At 35.8% G+C, this 19,933-nt stretch overlaps 1 protein-coding gene across 2 annotated transcripts in view; it reads right to left on the reverse strand.

Annotated features, from left to right (window-relative positions):
• Nucleotides 1-1,415: 1,415 nt before the first annotated feature.
• The window catches only part of LOC122051724 (secretory carrier-associated membrane protein 2-like), a 52,983-nt gene continuing 34,465 nt past the window's right edge, over nt 1,416-19,933 (reverse strand). For both annotated transcript variants that reach the window (XM_042612972.1, XM_042612974.1), the window contains 5 exons: nt 2,770-2,815; nt 2,639-2,706; nt 2,509-2,557; nt 1,933-1,998; nt 1,416-1,687 (listed from right to left, as the gene is read on the reverse strand). In XM_042612972.1, the coding sequence (XP_042468906.1) occupies nt 1,601-1,687; nt 1,933-1,998; nt 2,509-2,557; nt 2,639-2,706; nt 2,770-2,815 (316 nt within the window). In that variant the 3' untranslated portion in view covers nt 1,416-1,600. The remainder of the gene's footprint in view (nt 1,688-1,932; nt 1,999-2,508; nt 2,558-2,638; nt 2,707-2,769; nt 2,816-19,933) is intronic.

Raw genomic sequence — 19,933 nt, forward strand, 5'->3', positions numbered from 1 at the left:
AAGGTCGAGCTGGTGATCTCTTGACTAAGCGACGGTCGATCGGTCTACAGTGAGACCTAGATACCTGTCATATCATACTCTTTTGGAAGTGTATGCCGAAAAGGACAGAGAATATCTTGCTAGCAAATTATCATTTAGGACTTCCAGCCTGTCAAATTATAAAGATTTAAACACTCATTTAACGAAAGATGGCAAGAACAATTTATAATCTATCCTTTCTTAAGAAAACTTTGAAAAATGTACTAATACTTTGATATACGTGTATAACGCTACAATGACACTATAAGGAGTCTCCATCTACAGGCGAAGGTATGTGATGCTTTATATTTGCACACGCTATTTGCTATAGTTTTCATCTACTGTTCTCTTCTCTTAATCCAATCACTGATTTAAACGTCGAAGGACCAACGTCGGTGACTCCTTCCATAACCTAGCACTAACACTCCTTGTGTTGCAAGATAGTGCGAAGACTTCATCCAATCAGCAGCAGAATTACGTCCCCAGTTCATCGCATTCACCGATTTCGGACATGATCAATTTCATTTGAACCATTTTGGATGAATTAAGAAATAAATATCTCTTAATGGACAATTAATCTAAGAATGCTCGATTGATGGACCATCCGCTGTGAACATTTTCTAATTTACTTTGATGACTAGTAAAAACTTTCATTAAATTAAACTGATCATCTCAAAATTTATCGATATAAATAGAATACCTATCAACTAAAAACCAAATAAAAAAATATTTCATTCGAAAGGAAATAGTGAATATATATTCCAACTCTCACAATGATAATATAATGCAAGTACTTGACAACCAATATGAGAATGACAATGATAAATCACAATAATAATGATCAATATTTAAATATTTAATAAGGGGTAGGGAATAATGCATATTTATTGCTTTTTACTAGTTCACTCTCGATCAAATATTTAATAAGAATGGGGAGGCGGGAGGACGACCAACCACATAGCTTCCATGTTGAATTAGACAATGCTAAATTCTATGTAAAGTAATTTCAATGTTTTACTAAAAGACAGCCATATAGACTCGGATGATAATCAAATACATGTTACGAAAACCTATAGAAAAGAATGTTTGTATAGCTCAAATTTATTAGATTTTTTAAATATTTTTTTTTGAGCGTATAGTTGAATTAAATGTTTACGTAGCTGTCACCATGATTGCATGGTGAAGACTTTGAGATTATACAATATTTAATTCAACCCATCCAATCCACCCAATATTGGCTCGAGCTGTAGCTTCATTCCAGCGACGCACGGCCATGTGGAATGTAAACAGCAACGCCAAAGTCAAAAGTGGTTGCACGGCGTTGAAATGGCTAGGCCTTTACTGAAACTTTCTCTGTTGTTCTTGGCACAATACTTCCTATGGCTCAAGTGTACCGATGAGTAAACAACGAACAATGATTGGAAGAGAAACCCCAAGTTATACAGCACAGCTTCCCTCGCACTAGATCAACCCCCAGAGAATAATCTCAAGCCCAATGAAATATGCACGAACATTTTAAAATTAAAAGGGAAAAAAAAAACAAGAAGTTGCTATCGAAATCCTGGAAAGGAAGACTTTTAAATCATATTGCAGCTCTCAGAGCTCCTCGTGCAACCTCCCTTTTCATCTCTGCTTCCTTCCCACTGCCCCGGAAGTACATGTATACTTGCTGAAAACAAAATGAAGAGAGAAAAAAGTATCAAATTTAAAAGTTATTGCTACATAGGAGGAAAATGGGGAACAAGTTCTTATAATCGTCAAGATTTCTTTACAAATGAGCATAGATAAATATAGCCTAGAGAGTAGAGAGCATTGAACCCTGTTTTTATTTGGCGTGTGCATTTTACTGTTTCGTGTAATATGGAACAAGAATGAACGTCCAACAAAACACATATGGACTAGCTGAGGATGAACCTGAATGACCCAGACGCTGAGAAGTGATTCAAGGCAAAACATACCAAATCCAATGAAATAGAAGATCTGTAAGCAAAGCAAGCCTCAAGTTAGACAAATCTACATAGTGCCCAACAGGAGCTACCGGTAAATACAGATTTGGTTATTACTTATTAGCAATAAATAAACAAGTTCCGTTTCCTTGGCTGAAAGAATGATACACCAACTATCAAACTCCAACAAAAGCTTAATCAAGTATTTCATTTCACTCAGTAGATCAGAAGAGCTAACACACATCTTCTAATGGTGCCTTGCAGATAACTACTCTAAATAGGTCTTCTGATAACACACTAAACATAAATTGAATATTTTCAACAGGAAAATAATTAGCACATCTCTCGCTAGCATGCCAATGTAACAGTACTAGCACATAGTGTGGGTGATTCTCATAGAAGTTTAGCATAACTAGTTATAGCTAAAGTATAAGAAAAAAAAATCTCAAAAAGGTTCTTCATAGTTTGTCATACTATGCCTTCCAGAAAACTTTCTAATAAATGTATCTATTTAATTATATATTCCAAGTAACACAGAGCATACCCCAACCAGGGCATGGTCACCCATTATATCGATTGCTGGCAAAATTCCTCTGCCAAAGAAACACAGGAGAAAGGTCATTACAACATAAACAAATTTTTATGAAAGAAAATATCTTTAAAGAGTCACTTACGTCAATGATTTTCCCTTGAAAATAATCGGAGGAGCCACGGCAGAGTAAATAACAAAACCTATGTGAAGCTGGGAAGAGGTGGTTGAGAATCAATCTACGCCACTACAAAGTTAAATAAACAAAAAACTTACCAGGTAGAATAGAAAAAACCAACCAAAGTTCAAAGCACTTTCAGTCCTACAAAAACAAACAAAATGTTTGTTAGCTCAATAACAATCAACATGTTACCATACTGGGCCATCCAGTGATGCATGATTTGTTGGATTTTTTTTATTATTTTTAGTAAATTTTTATGTTTTTTGGTATTTAGGATATTTTTAATAATTTCTATTTTTACATATTAGGATTTTGGGTCGATATAAGCGTCTTATTAATTGATGTAAGGAAAGTTTTTTGATTTAATAATATTTTCGGCAGTACCGTTTATTTTCCTATTTCCTAGTATTCTTCTTCAATTAACATGTAGTAGAAGATTGCTTCCCGTATTCGCGCCTGAATCCACTGATTCAATAGTCCGCAAGATAATCACTATCCCGTCAGACGTCAATTGGTATCAGACCTATTTGAATCTCATGGATAGTCGTCGTGATGGTGATCATGGTCGTGACAGACAGATTTTGGCCAAGGAAGCCTCACAATGTTGCACTCAAGACAAGATACTTGACAATCTATAGAGAAGTCACAAAGTTATCCCCGCATCTAGCAGCGCAAGATCATAAAGGTCGTAGGTTTCCTTATTTTAATTCAGATTCCACTTTTGCAAAACCCTATCACAATCGTGAGAACTGTGGTCGAGATGAATTGTATATAGGGGTGAGCAAAAGATCAATAAACCGCATTAACCGACCAAACCGACCAAAATTACAAATTCGATTTGATTAATTCGGAAGTTTGGTTTTTTTTGAAAAAAAATATCGGTTTTTTCGATTTAATCGATTCAATTTTGGCTTTAAAAAACCAAAATCGGTTAAACCGACTAAACTGAAACGAGGAGTTTAAAAATTAAAATAAAATCCGTAATAACCTAATTCCCAATCCCACATTCACACCTCCCCTCGCGAGTCGTGACTCCCGCTCTCCTCTCCTCCCAACGCCACTCTCGCCTCCTCCCCTGATCTCCCCTCTTGTCGCTCTCATCAGTGAGACCATTGCCAACAGTTCATTAAGTCCCCTCGTCTTCATGTAGGTTGTAGCAGATGAGCGACCGACAAGGCTACGAATCCCTCCCTCCCCTCTTGTCGCTCTCGCCACCTGTGAGACTGCTGTCGGCATCCCCTCGTCCTCACGCAGGCCATAGGCAACGATCACCACCATCTATGTGAAAGATTGCTACCTCATTGATGTCTCCCAATCATTGCCCCTTCCTTCCTCCAAGCACTCCTCTCCGAATTGATTGCTCTGCCTGATGATCTTACCACCTGTCGATCAGATCTGGAGGTAGCTCACATGGATTACTTGATTTCCATTTTCTCTGCATTTCGCTGTTCTTCTTTCAAAGCATTTGTTTTATAACTCGAGTTGTTTCTTCGTCTACACATTGCAATGATCATTATTAGGATACTTAAGACACGATTGCTAGATTTGTGTCTGTGCTGAGAAGGAATGTCGGCTTAATTTCTAGGTTCCAAAATGGATCATGGAATGTCGATTGTGAAGGAAGCACTGGCCTCTTGCAAGTAATACCGATTTTTTTTTTTTTGTTGAAGTTCGGTTAATTCGGTCGAAAACCGAATTAACTGATTTATGTCAATTCGGTTTATTCAATTTTGTTGAAAAATTCGATCGGACCGGTTGGTTCAAAAAAATTTTGGTTTGTTTAGTTTGGTCGGTTCGATTTTTAACCAATGCTCACCCCTAATTGTACGCATATATCAGATTTCTAGAACTTCCCAAATTTTCAAGTACATTGCAGATTGAAGAATTTTTTAATTGGTTTGGTGAGGTAGATGAAATTTTTTATAAAGAAGATGTGGACAACGAAATAATAGTTGGCGATCCAATTTATGATGATGATGAGATGGATGATGACGAATCTAATGAAGATGTCTTGGAAGAAGAGGATGATGTCAATGAAGAATCCAAATTTGAAAGTGAATCTATTCTCTCCCCCGAAGTTCCAATTGCACTTCGACTATCAAACCATCTCCTTCTAGGTAGGTTAAATGTGCATTCAGATCAACTGCAGTCGATTTTCCTCCGGAAGAGTATATTGCACCTTATCATTCCATTACTTTACCAGAGACTTTTCATTTTGATGATTTTGAACTATCAGATTCTGCTATTCATGGTGATTTTGTTGATCACCGTATCAGAGCAAAAACATATATCACACTTCAAGATGCTATGGATGACACAGGATATTCCATGTTACGATTTGGATTGGATGAAATATTTGGTGATGGAATTGCTTCCCAGATTGGTTTAGAGCTTGAGGAAGGCTTGTTCTTGGTGGAGGATCATCACCAATCTTCTCAGCATGATGCAAGCACTCAAGTGTCTGATGAGTGTGCTGTGCATCATGATCAATCGCTATTTTCTTTTCCTCTAACTCCAATGGATATTGACGATGTCGCAGCAACCTTCAAAAATGTTGCTATGATGTACCAGGATATTGGGAACATGAAATTGATAGAGTTAACTGTTTTCCTAACCTTATGATTGCTAAGAACAAATAAAGAAATCCAAAGAGATAAACAATAAACCTAATCAAGATCTAGTTATGTCGTAAACATGACATAATATAAGAAAGCATAATAGACAAAGAACCTGATTGAAAAATCATGTCTTGTCCTTTAGCGTCGCCTAGAATATCCTGAGGAAAAAGAAAAAGAAGAAGCAGAAGCAAACAAAGAGGATCTTACAAGGGGCTTAGGAGATGACGGTGCTAAAAAATTTCTTATCAATGGGGAATAAGAAACTAGGTCAAGATGATGCCCTAAACCCTTGGGGACCTTCCCTTTATATAGAAATCCAATCCGCTATCAACCCATAGATAATAACGGATTGAGAATTGAGCTAAAGGGTTCTACACATTAAACCCACATCTAATAATCCGAAATCCAATAATCTTAAGTTAGATCATTTAATTGGTTTCGGTATCACAAGTCTCTTAAATCACATGTAAGCCCACCTTAAGGGATATTAAAGTCAACAATTTCCCACTTGAGCTATATGTAATTATAGACACAAATGTAACTTTAGTTGATATCATACTTTATAGGTACAAGATGTTGGTACAATTGACCTCGAGGATTTCGATGTTTAACAATGTACCTAAATCTGGTCAGTTTGACCAAGGGTTGATCCAAACAGGACTTGATATTTGGAAGAGAGAAGTCTAGTTAGGACTACATTATTGGATCGAAAGTGCTAGAAGGGGGGGATAGCGCTTGTGGCTTTCACTTTCGTTTCGGAAAACTATTGAGTAAAATATGCAACGGAAATAAATAAAACACAAACATAGAAACACACCAAGGATTTTACTTGGTTCGGATCTTGGGGCGACTCCTACTCCAAAGTCCACGCTCGTTGAGTGTTTACTTTAGGCAATCACTATAAGCTCGGAAATATACAATTTTGATTTACAATATAAAGCAAAATGAAAATTATACCGACAATGAAAAATAAAGAGTTTGAAGCTTCAGGTCGTCGGTGTCGAGTTACAGCTTTGTAGAATCGATCTTTCAGCAGCACACGAAAGAAGGATTGTCAGTTTTCGTTGTCTCCTTGCAATTGGTCGAACTGGGCTTAAGTAGCTCGTGGAGGGCGCCCTCAATCCCGCCGAAACCGCAGCATGGATGAGCTCCGAACTGGTCGCTGCTTATCCGCCTGAGGGCGCCTCCAACCTGCATGGAGGGCGCCCTCGCACTAGTGTCCAGGGTGCCTCCAAGCTCCATGGAGGCTCCCTGACGCCTTGCTGCGAGGTCGTCTCTGCAAGCGACCCCGAGGCGCCTCCGAGCTCCATGGAGGGCGCCTCGGGTACTGTTCATCCGAGGTAAATGTGTCCAATTCGCTTCCTACAAAATACGTTAGTCCCAGAAACTAACCATACTCTGCAAAATAAAGTTAGCACAATATAGACATGATAAATAAAGTATTCGACAATTTATCATAAGGCGTACATTGTATACTGTATTTACCAAAAGACGCATCACCGTTTGGTATTTACCAAAAGGCGAAGGTAAGTGATGTGTAATACCGAATATAACCCTCCCGCCAATCTCCTCTGTTCAGTCGTCATTTCCCAGACATCCGAACCACATTTTTGAATAACTTTGATTTTTAAAAAATAAATTCGATCATTAGTGTACCTCCCTCCTTCGTGACATGCGAGTGCAACTCCCTCTTGTGAAACCCTAGTTTAGTGACCTCGAGTATTTCTCAAGCGGCATCAAGCATTTCAGTTCAATTAAAAATCAAGACTGTTCGCGAGCCACCAGTGAAGGTTTCTAGGGTTTACGTCAATCATCTAGTATCATAATGGCGCAAAGACGTCAATCGGGTGTATCATCATCTTCTCCACATCAATTAGTTGTAAAGGTTATCATTTTACAAACTCTGTGATCTTGAGAAGCAGAACTAGTATGATTAAAAAATTTTTATTTTTATAAAGTATAGGGTTCAGTTGATGTTGGACAGAAACTGCATTGGAATAGTGTCCTCGGTCACTTTAAAAGTTTTTTTCAACCATCCACGAAAAAAGGAACGCATGAAGGGTCTGTTATTTTATATGACCAACACATAGTGCTGATCAAATAGTCACCCTTTCGTATTTTTTTGGACATAGAAGATATGTAGCACATCCGTGGGATTTTGGTAAATATATTTCAAAATTGGGATTCAAGTAGTCAAACCTTTAGATTCGCAGGTACAATTTATAATTTCGTATTTTAATCACAAAGTAGGTGTATGGTAAAATTTAATCTTTTGCTAAACATCGTATTAGGCCCAACGTGGGCCTAATACGATGCCATATCAGGCCTAACGTGTGCTTGATATGACATCGTATCATGTCTACGGTGTTCCTAATACTTTTGTATGTGTTGGTAGAAGTCTAATAATAATTTAACTTGGTCAGGTGTTCCGGTTGGCTTCACAAGAGGAGACGTTTCATTGCTGCTTGGTATTGCAGACCGAGGAGCTTCAATTCCGATAAATTCAGCTAAAGCATCCAGTGACCTCTTTCTAACTTACTTCTCAAACAAAAAAGAAGCTACTAGATCAAGAATTGAGGAATTGCTTAAATTTTATGACAATCGCATTGAAAGGGAAAACGATGTTTTATTATTTTGCAAATTCTATATTTTGTATATATTTGTTTGTGTATTATTTTCTTCTAGTACATATAAGGTCCCGTTATGTCTTATAGATATAGTAGATGATTTTGAGAATCTTGATAGATTCAACTGGGTTGAAGCAATCCATGAATTTATGGCTCCACAATTACTTAAGATTGGGGATATATTTTCATCAACTGAGACAAAAAAGTTTAACACCAACCTCCCTTACCTAAAGGGATTTGCTGGTCTTTTGGCAGTAAGTGTATAATTTATGTGAAATTTATTAATATTTTGCGGACATTTTTAAATAGATAACCCTTGTGATGGTGAATCAGGCATGGTTTTTGAAGTATGTTCCAATCCAAAAACCATACAAAATAAACGGAGCAAGAATAAATAAGTGGAGGAATATTCCTTCACATATTATTAAAGTGAGGGAATTGATTGACCAAGTCTCATCTGAAGAGGTAAATTTTGAATACTTTGACTATAGTTTGGTTAAAAAGACTTGTTTTAACATCTGATTTAATATTCTTACAGGTTGTGATTGACCTAATCCCTAACCAAGATGAAAAATCATTGGTTGAGAACTTTGCTGGCATTGATGACAGTCCACATGCAATGGAGGCATCACAAATTGAAGTCACTGAAGGAGGAAGGCAGATTAATAAGGAGTGTTGTAATTGCATTATTCAAGTAAACAGAATTAAAGAGCTAACAATGGAGAACATGCAATTGAAGGATAGGGTGGAAGAATTACTTAAAATAGTTGAAAATAAAGGCATGGAATCTCAATATAGCGAGCCTGTAGACGATCCTCAAATTGAACCTGTAGGTGTTACAACAAGAAGTAGGAGAGAACGTGACAGAAGTCGCTATGTTTACAGGGATACTCCAATTGATAGTCCATTGTGGCTCAAAACTTTACCTAAGAGGCAGCGTAGAAATATACAAATAAGTGAGCCTGCGGAGAAAGTTACAAGTCTAGGAGAAGGGAAAAAAGTTGTCAAAGAATCTGATGTTGTGGGCAAGGGGAAAGGAAAAATTGATTTGGATGAAATGGAAGAAGAAATTAATATTGTACAATTGATGGAAGACAAATCTGATGAAGAGGCAGAGAAGGATGTAGATATGTTTGCCAAATATGACAAAATGAGGAAACAAGCCATTGCTGTAAGACGATATCTGCAAATTTCATTGTAATTTGTTAGATTTAATGGATTATCTAATTGCCTTTTTTGTTTGTGTGCGTAGTATGTGAAGAAGCAATTTAAGTCTTCCAAGAAAAAAAAAACAAGACGAAGAGGTGACGTACTTGTTAAAAGCCTTGGAGAAAATAAGTATGTAAATTACATAGTTGATTAGTCAAGATTATTATATACTTCTCTAATTACATAGTTGAGCTAAGGTTATCAAAATTAAATTTGTAAAAATAATCTCTGATTTGTTTACTTTGTAGGTTTACAAATGATATAGTTTGGGAGGAACCACCCTTTTGTTTAAATTTGTATTCCTTTTTATCTGGTGTGAATGGAGAGATATTGACAAGAGGAGATGTAATCGACACGTATTGTAAAATTCTATTTAGGGGGACATTCCCGTCTGGAAGCACATACAACAAGTCAATATATTGTTCAACATTCTTCATAGTAAGGAATTGATTTGAGTATAGTAAAAATTAAAATTCTTTTTATGATTTGGTTATGTATGTATGACTTTGCATATTTGTAATCATTAATGAAATCGTCAAGTAAGTTTGCCTTCCAACACCTGATAAAGACAGATAGAGGAGATGAAGAGGTAAGGTATATTTTTATACCTTTGTGCAGTGATAATGCACACTTCCACTTGCTGCTAGTGGACACCAAATCAATGACGTTCAATCAGTACAATTCTCTAGCAAGTGGAAGTAAATACAAATATGAATTTGAAGCAACGGTGAGCATCTAATAATAATATGTATGGCTGTATTCTAATATAAATGCTAGTTGATGGAAAATGAAAATTTCCTCTTCAATCTTCAAGTATCAGATTTTAAACTATATAGTTGTGAGCACGTTGCTGCTATTGATCCACACTTGGAAAGGCATTATCCGTTCGATAAATGAGTCTCTCGTACAATAGAATGTCCACAACAACAAGCAAGGTAAATCGAGCACAGAGTATGAATATAAATTATTGATAAAAAAATATTGACCATAAAAATGTTGTTGTTATTTACAGCATTGACTGTGGCTTCTTTGTGATGCAATACATTCGATGTCTCCTATATGATATGAAGATGGACTTCAAACAAGGAGACATGAAAAAGATTAGAATTGATGTAATGGTATCAATTTTGAGGAATAAGTATTTTACAACATTGGATTAAATATTCATAGTCTTGTAAGGCAAAAACTTGTATAGAATGTAAATGAACTTATTACGTAGTGTAGGTAGTTTAATATCTTTGTATGTAGTCTTTGTTGTATAATACAGTGGTATGTAGTATATGAGAAGATTATAAACTGTCAGTGGAATATTAATAATATTGCATAGTGATTAGTCAAATATAAGTCACAATATACAAAATGCGCTGCTGGTGCTTATCAGTGGAAAGAGACATAATGTATATAAGTTATACTGCACACCATTTCTATCTTCTCAAAACTAAAAACATGGTAACGGTTGGGATTGTTTAAAAAATCAAATAGGCTCGGCCCAACACTCGGTTTCAAGAGCACAAGGTCACTAGGTTCCGTGCCAACTGGCACGGAGCAATACCTTCTTAGACAGTGGGTATAAATACTTTTTGACACCAGATATACCTTCTCCCCAGTCAGACCTTCACAGGAAACGTGATTTCAGGTAAATCCAAGTAGGAGATGGCCATCAGTGGGTTTTGGTCAAAACCCACTGATGGACCTAGACACCTCTGATTCGACCCATTTCAGTTCGACTGGGATTCTGGAGATGTAAGGACTCCAACTCTGCTGGCAAATCATTATTTAAAGCTCTATAAGTGTTTGGAAAAAAATAAAATATAATCAGCATCCGTTGGGCCTGATATGCTTGAATATCAGGCTCAACGTGGGTCTGATATGAGTGCATATCAGGTCCAACGTGGGTCTGGTATCGTATCGTTTCATAAAGCTTGATTCAATCTCCCCCTAATATAAACTCCAAACATTCTAACAGGGGCTGATAAAAAAATAAAATAAGATCAATTTTAAAAGGTGCTTCCATAGGGTTGAAAAGAAAAGCTGTGCACTGTTCCGTGCCAACTGGCACGGAGCTATACCTTCTTAGACAAGGGGTATAAATACGTTTTGACACCATATATACCATCTTCCCACCAAGATCTTGACAGGGAACGTGATTTCAGTGGGTTTTGGTCAAAACCCACTAATGGACCTAGACACCTCTGATTCGACCCATTTCAGTTCGAGTGGTTTCTGGAGATGCAAGGACTACAACTCTGCTGGAAAATCATTATTTAAAGCTCTATAGGTGTTTGGAAAAAAAATAAAATATAATCAGCCTCCGTTGGGCCCGATATGCTTGAATATCAGGCCCAACGTGGACCTGGTATCGTATCGTTTCATAAAGTTTAATTCAATCTCCCCCTAATATAAACTCCAAACATTCTAACAGGGGGCTGATCAAAAAAATAAAATAAGATCAATTTTAAAATGTGCTTCTATAGGGTTGAAAAGAAAAACTGTGCACTGTTCCGTGCCATAGATAGGGGGTATAAATACGTTTTGACACCAGAAATACCATATCCCCAGTCAGACCTTCACAGAGAACATTATTTCAGGTAAATCCAAGTAGGGGAGGGCCATTAGTGGGTTTTGGTCAAAACCCACTGATGGATCTAGACACCTTTGATGCGACCCATTTCAGTTCGAGTGGTATTCTGGAGATGCAAGGACTCCAACTTTGTTGGTAAATCCTTATTTAAAACTCTATAGGTGTTTGGAAAAAAATAAAATATAATCAGCCTCCGTTGGGCCTGATATGCTTGAATAACAGGCCCAACGTGGGCTTGATATGAGTGCATATCAGGCCCAACGTGAGCCTAGTATCGTATCGTTTCATAAAACATTAAATATCCATAGTCTTGTAAGGCAAAAACTTGTGACATCCTGTGACATTGGAATATTAATTATATTGCATAGTGATTAGTCAAATATAAGTCACAATATCCTATGACATCCAAATTGCGATGTTGGTGCTTATCAGTGAAAAGAGAGATAATGTATATAAGTTGTACTGCCAAGGTTCTAAAATTCACTAGGCGCTAGTCGGGCGGCAGACCAGCGCCTAGCGTCTAGGCCGCCTAGGCGGGGACTAGGCACCACTAGGCGGATTCCTCGGTATCCCTTGTTTCATGTGGACTGTGGACAATGTCATATGCAAATCTAAATGTTTTCTTAAACAATTTCATAGCAATGAAGATCTAACTATGTATGCTGAAATAAATACATACTTTCCAATACCAAAAAATGAAAAACTATAAAAGAAATAGTTAAACAATAGAACATGCAGTAAGTTAAACAGTAGAACATGCAGTAAGTTATCATAATCATATAGTAAACAGTAGAACATTGGAAAATAGTAACAATAGTTCAATTCAAGATTACAATGCATTGTGAACTAGTAACCACTAAGCAAAATATAATTGTTAAATAACATAAATCATGTCTTAACAAAATGAGTTCAAAATTACACAACTAATAGACTCATATTTATTCTGCTTCTTCTTCTCCATAATTTTCAATAACTTGTTCTTCATCGGACACAAACTCAATATCATTATTGTGATCCTCGTCTTCTTCTTCGGATTCAAAATCATCTTCATTCTCTCACAGTGATTCTTGTGAGGTTGTAGAATTTACCCTATTGTTGGTCAACCATTCAAACCTAGTGTGTATGTATTTCTTCCCTTCCTCATAATCCAATTGCTGGTTTCAGCGTTTTTGCGCACATCAACATTTCTTTCTTTTTCTCTTTTTTGTTTGTTCAACAATCTAGCATTAAATTGGACAAATACTAGATTGTTCAACCTGTTGGCATCCAACCTATTTCTTTTCTTTGTATGAATCTAAAAAAAACAGAGAAAGTAGATACTATAGTTAGTACCTGAATATAGAGTATAGACGTTAAAAATTATAACTAATTTAATTAAAGAGTAGACTGAAAGTTTAAAACTTACTCCTTCAAATGTACTCCAATTTCTTTCACACCCAGATGAACTTGTAGTTAATAAAAGTATCCTCGATGCCACCCTTAGCAAGTTAGGTGTGTGGTAGTATGTACTCCACCGTACGTGGATCAAATGTATCATCGTTTTTCACACGCTTTTCTTTGATGTTTTCGAATAACCCGGTCTTATTTCTATATTTTGGAAATTCCTTGTTAATAATTGTATCTTGTAGATCTAACTTTCGTTTAGCGTCAAAGTTTCCATGCATTCAAAAATCCCCATCGCGACCTCCTCATAAAGAGCAATAGAACTATCATTGTAGTAAAAATAAGGATTCAACAAAAATGCAGTGGTATGCAATGATGTATCAAGTCTATCCTTCATTTTTTACTTAATAATGGCTATAATAGGTTAATAATTTGATTCCACGTTATTCAGAGCTACCTTGATATCTTCTTTAGCTTGAAGAAGCTCCTCATATAGAAACCCCATCGATGGCTTTCTATCTCCATCTACCAATCGAAGAACTCTTACCAAAGGAGCAAATATTTTCAAACAAAATGTCACACTATTCCAAAAACTCATGCTCATCACTGTAGAGTAAGCCAATTTTCCTTTGTTTGTTTTTGACCATTTACATTTCTCCCACATATCACTTGTAAACATGGCCCTTAAACTAGCTTTTTTTTCAATCAAACTTTGCAATGTGAGGAAATTTGATGCAAACCTGGTAACTCCTGGTCGGACTATGCCTCTCTTCTTCGTGAAACTTCTCATCAATGATAAAGTCTTATGGTGAGCATAGATGAAAATGATAAAAGGCTTGGATTACTCAATCACCTTTTTATATCGCGGAAGTTTGCCAATACTTTCAAGCATGAGATTAATAGTGTGAGTTGCACATGAACTCCAAAAGATCCCGGGTCGTTTTCTCTCGTGATTTAACCCATCTTGTTGGTGGCGTTATACATTCTGATCGAACGATATTCGAGCTCTACTTGTTGACACACTTGTCAACGTAGTCGAAAATAAGTTCAAGTGTCGCCTCCTCGAAAACTCCTTAGACTACAAAATGTAGTACCCTCCTTACAATTAACACATAAATTTAAGATGCTTCTTCTTTTCTATCACTCCATGCATTTGTCGTGAGTAAGTTCTTCTCTTCTTCTCTTGTTTCTTAACAATTGTTTTGTTCTTTCGACTTGACTTTCGATAGTGGCTCCTAAGTTGATATTGAGTTAGAGGCTTGAATCCTGGTCCAATGACCCACTGCATCCATTAGTTGTTTGAAACTATCATTATCAACAGCGTTGAATAAGATTTTCATAAACTCATCTCCCAACATATTGTTGAACTTGTTGAGTTCTCTCTTTGAAAAGTGCCTCATTTATATTTTTTGCGAGCACTTTACTTCCTGAGCTGCGTTTTACGGAGCGATTCCGATCGTATCTATCCGTAGGGGTCAGTGGAAGAGGTTTCTTAATTCCATCCATCCCTTCATTTCAAGACCTTCTTTATCTAGAGAAATAGTCACCTCTCTCTGAACTTTGTTCTTCCATTATTTTGTTCTTCTTTCATTACTCCCTTCTAAAATAGCTTGTTTGCACTTATTTTTATCTTCTTGAGATGCTTTTCGACAACCAGTGTATATTTCCATGTATTTATCCTATACACTCCTCCTGATATGGTTTTTCCACATAGCTTGCATTTAATTTTGTCGAGATTTTTAGGATCAATCAATATCCCAAACTCCCATCCGATATCGTTTGACTTTCTTCTAAGCATTCCAGATTAGGGTTGAGTGACAGATGCTGTCGAAGATGGATTGCTTGTCATTATGATAACAGATAACCTGAAAAAATTATATATAACAACTTAACAAATTAACAACATAGCATGATAATAAAATTTAATTATACATTTTTACTATACCAAACAACAACAACAACCAAGCCTTTTCCCACTAGGTGGGGTCGGCTGTATAAATCCTTTTACGCCATTGAGCTCTATCTCCTATTATATCATCATCTATATTTAAATAAATTTTATCTTGTTTTATTGTTGCTAACCAAGTCTTTTTTGGTCTTCCTCTTCCTCGTTTGATATGCATGTTTTATCATCGCCTAACTGGAGCATTTATTGGTCGTCTAAGTACATGTCCGTACCATCTTAAACGTGTCTCTCGGAGTTTGTCCTCAATAGATGCAACTCCGACTTTCTCTCTAATGCTCTCATTCCTTATTTTGTCCATCTTCATATGTCCACACATCCACCTTAACATCCTCATCTCTGCAACTCTCATCTTATGCTCATGTGCTCGAATCATAGCCCAACATTCTGCTCCATATAACATAGCAGGTCTAACTGCGGCTTTATAGAACTTACCTTTAATTTAAAAGGTACTTTACGGTCACATAAAACACCCGACGCTCCTCATTTCACCCGTCCTTGTATTACATGTAAGGCGTCTCTCTATCCGTGCGTTTTGTAAAATGATCGCAAATGATTTCTCTGCAATCTGTCGTCCTTTTTCTAAAGCAACAAATATGATGAACTTTCACATAATAGTGTATCAAAGTGATCAGAAGTCAGAACAATAAATTACAGTATGAATTAGAAAACCCTAGTTTTTTATTTACTCTTCAAATTTGCATACAGACTTTTTGTAGAGATAAGCTCAATTATATGTAACAAAAACAAAACAACTTAACTTTCACATAATAATCTATGTATCAAACTAATAAGAAAGAGTAAAACACTGACCATAACTAATTTACCTATTGCAGATTCAGCCTTAATTAGTTGATATATATTCCAGAAGTAAATTAAAGTGTGAGGAATGAAGCTTGATCCAAGATCTTAAATAAACTCAAATCCTTCTTTAATTTCTTTTTTTTTTCTTTTTGCTTGAGAAGATCTTGAATCAAACTTCATTTCAAACACCCACTCTCTCTCACACACACACTCTCTCTCAATAAATTACAGTATGAACTAGAAACCCTAGTTTGTTATTTATTCAATTGCATATAATGAGTATTCGATATCATGTTAAATAATTTTGTAAGTCGTTCATACCTTGTTTCCTAAGCACATACCTCTAATATAAATACGGTCCAGCGACTTTTCCATCGTCTCGTTTAAAGTTTATTTTATACGAAGTTTGAATTCTGATAAAAATTAAAATTTCTATGCTCGACTAATTAAATTAACTAAGTTAAGTTGGTTATTAAACCTTCGTTAAAAGTTGATGAAAATACCTCTACCACCGCTCTTTTATTACTCCATCGTTTACTAATACTATATTACATTCGTCTTTAATCGTTTTATTTGGCTGAGATCTCTTGTTTTCCTTTCTCTCACTTTATTATACTATAAATATCTCTTTCCCTTCTTTTGTATCCGATTTTGATATAATTCATTTTTTTTCTTACTCACTACTTTCTTAGCTTCTTTCTTGTATTGTATATTTTTTAAGTTTTCCTCGTTTTTATAAATATATAATTCCTTATAAGCTATTCGTTTTCCTTCCTTTCTCTTGTATTTTCTCGTTTCCACCAGATTCTTTACTTGTGATCGTGCCCTTTGACTCATGAGAACACTCTTAGCTCTTATTTTCGACTTTGATACCATCTTATTGTTGTATTAGAGTCATGTATATTTCACCTAATGCTTGTACTTCCGTCTCCTTAAATATATTTTGTTTCTCGTCCTTTAACTTCCACCGCTTAATTAGAAATTGTATATATTTTCTTTACATTATTATGTTTGAGGCGTATATCGACACTCTACCTATGTTGGGTATTTAAGCTTTCTCTTGGGATGACTTTGCGATCTTTCTGAATCTTTATCCTTCTTAACCATAAGAAAGGCGATTTGCGATTTATTATTCCCACTTTTGAATGTGAGTAAGTGTTCTTTTCTTTTTTTAAAAAACATATTAGCTAATATAAAGTCGTATCTTATCATGAAATCTAATATAGTTTTCCCTTCCTCGTTCCTCGTTCGAACTCATAACCCCATTACTCTCATATTCCTCATTTTTCACTCCGACATGCCCATTTAGATCACCTCCTATTAAAATCCTTTCATTTAGTGGAATATTTTGTAATATTTCATCTAAGTCCTCCCAAACCTTGATTTGGTAGCTTCATCTAATCCTACTTGTGGTGCATATACACTAATTATGTTCGTAGTTTCTTTCGTCTTATTATCTTAAGATTTATAATTCTATCTCCTTTTTAACTACTCGACTTTGTCCTTTAATGAATTATCTGATGATACCCTTCGTTTCTTGCTTTACTCTTTCCGGTGTACCGTAACTTAAAATCAAGTTCTGTCGTCTTTGCCTTCCTATATCCGTTTTGTCTCTTGTACGCACGAAATATTAATTTTTCTCTAATCGTCATATCTACTACCTCCATTTACCGTGAGAGTTCCTATATTCCATGTTCCAAATCTTAGATTATTAGTTTTCCTATCATATTTGTTCTTATCTAACCTATGGTGTGAGAACTCTTGCCTATTTAACACTACACCCAAGTTCTCATGGAGATGTAGCGGTCCTTGCGGAAACGTTACAGTCGGACCCTGTAACGCGAACTTTTGCATATTTATCACTACACCCGAGTTCTGGAGATGTAGCGGTCCTTGCCGAGACGTTACAGTCGGACCCTGCAACGCGTTCCTTCCGGGGAACAACCTAGCATTAGCACAATAGTTTAATGGATTCATTCATTAAATATTTGTCATAGTTTGACGCTGTATGGCAACCTAACACAACCCTGCTCCTTTATCCGGGCTTGGGACCGGCCATGACCGGTCATCATGGGCGGAGTTATTTTAATGAAATATAATAAAATATAACATTAACAAGTCTAAGAATATTTTTTATATATCATTATATCTTAATGTAAGTATCTAACTAATAAAATTTATTAGATAATAGATATTTGTTTAAAAAAATTAAATTTAAAATATATTTTTTATATTTTTAAATCTGTTTTATACTTTTATATATAAATTAATAATATTTATTGGAATTTTTAAAAATTTAATTTAATTTTCACATTTCTAAAACTGATTTATATAAATTAATAATATTTATTAGAATTTTTAAAATTTTAATATAATTTTAATATTTATAAATCTGATTAATATAAATTAATAATATATAAAATTTATAAATACGATTTATATAAATTAATAATATATTAATATATATTATGATTTTTTAAATTTTTTTTATATTTTTAAATCTGTTTTATACTTTTATATATAAATTAATAATATTTATTGGAATTTTTAAAAGTTTAATTTAATTTTCATATTTTTAAAACTGATTTATATAAATTAATAATATTTATTAGAATTTTTAAAATTTTAATATTTATAAATCTGATTAATATAAATTAATAATATATAAAATTTATAAATACGATTTATATAAATTAATAATATGTATTATGATTTTTAAAATTTTATTTATTTTTATATTTTTAAATCTGATAAATGATAATTGAAAATATTTATAATGATTTTTATTTTTTTTAAATCTGTTATATAAATTAATATTTAATAATATTTATTAAAAAAATTAAATTTATTAGTATTTTTATTGAATCCTATATTCCTATTAGGCTTTATGAACCGAACCCTAAACCCTATCCTATTATTGAAATTATCCCTGTTAGGAATTGTTTTAATTTATTAATTATTAAATAAAATAAATTCAAAATATCGGAAAAAAAAATGCCGCGACGCCACCGGCGTCTCGCAGGAGGCCTCCGACGCCTCCGGAAGCGTCGCTGGACGAGTCCGGTGAAGTCCGGCGTTGCTTCCAGCGGCGCCGGTAGCGTCGCGGAAAGCTTTTGGCGCATCGCGATGCAACCGGCGCTGCTGGAAGCAACGGCAGACTTCGTCGGACGCACCGGACGAGTCCGGCGACGCTTCCGGTGGCATCAGATGCCCTGCGACTCGTCCGGTGTTGCCGGAGAGTTGCCGCGACGACGAAGAAACAAAAAAAAATTGAACAGAACAAGAAAACGATAAAAATTCACCGGAAGTTGCAGGCCGTGATGAGAGAAGACACAAGTCGGCGATGAAAGAAAGAAGACGAAGCGCCAGCCTCTCCGCAAATCTGATTTAGTGATAAAAAATGTACCTAAAATACCTAAGCCCGCCGAAGCCCGCGTTGGCCGCCGAGGGCCGCCTAGGCGGCCCAACCGCCTAGGTCTTCCGCCTGGCTGGTTTCCGGCGCGGCCTGTCGCCGCACAATGCCTAGGCGACCACCTAGGGCGAAATTTAGAACATTGTGTACTGCACACCATATCTATCTTCTCAAAACTAAAAACATGGTAACGGTTGGGATTGTTTAGAAAATCAAATAGGTTCGGACCAACACTCGGTTTCAAGAGCACAAGGTAGGCTTTGAAATTTGAATTAGGCTTGTAAATATGGAACACCAAAGTAACTAAATTACGAGAAAAAAAAAAATGGTTGATAGTCCTGAAACTGCAAGAAACACATGATGTTCCAAATGATACGGACAAAGAACTTCTTAATCCTGAAACTGCAAGAGGCATTGTTCTGTTCCAACTGGCACGGAGTCATACCTTCTAATTCATAGTGTATAAATTCTGTTTGACACCATATATACCATCTCCCCACCAAGACCTTCACAGGGGACTTGATTTCAGGTAAATCCAAGTAGGGGAGGGCCATCAGTGGGTTTTGGTCAAAACCCACTGATGGACCTAGACACCTCTGATTGTACCTATTTCAGTTCGATTGGGATTCTGGAATTCCAAGGACTCCATCGGTGCTAGCAAA

The sequence above is a fragment of the Zingiber officinale genome, chromosome 3A (genome assembly GCF_018446385.1).
Source record: "Zingiber officinale cultivar Zhangliang chromosome 3A, Zo_v1.1, whole genome shotgun sequence".
Taxonomy (NCBI): Eukaryota; Viridiplantae; Streptophyta; class Magnoliopsida; order Zingiberales; family Zingiberaceae; genus Zingiber; species Zingiber officinale.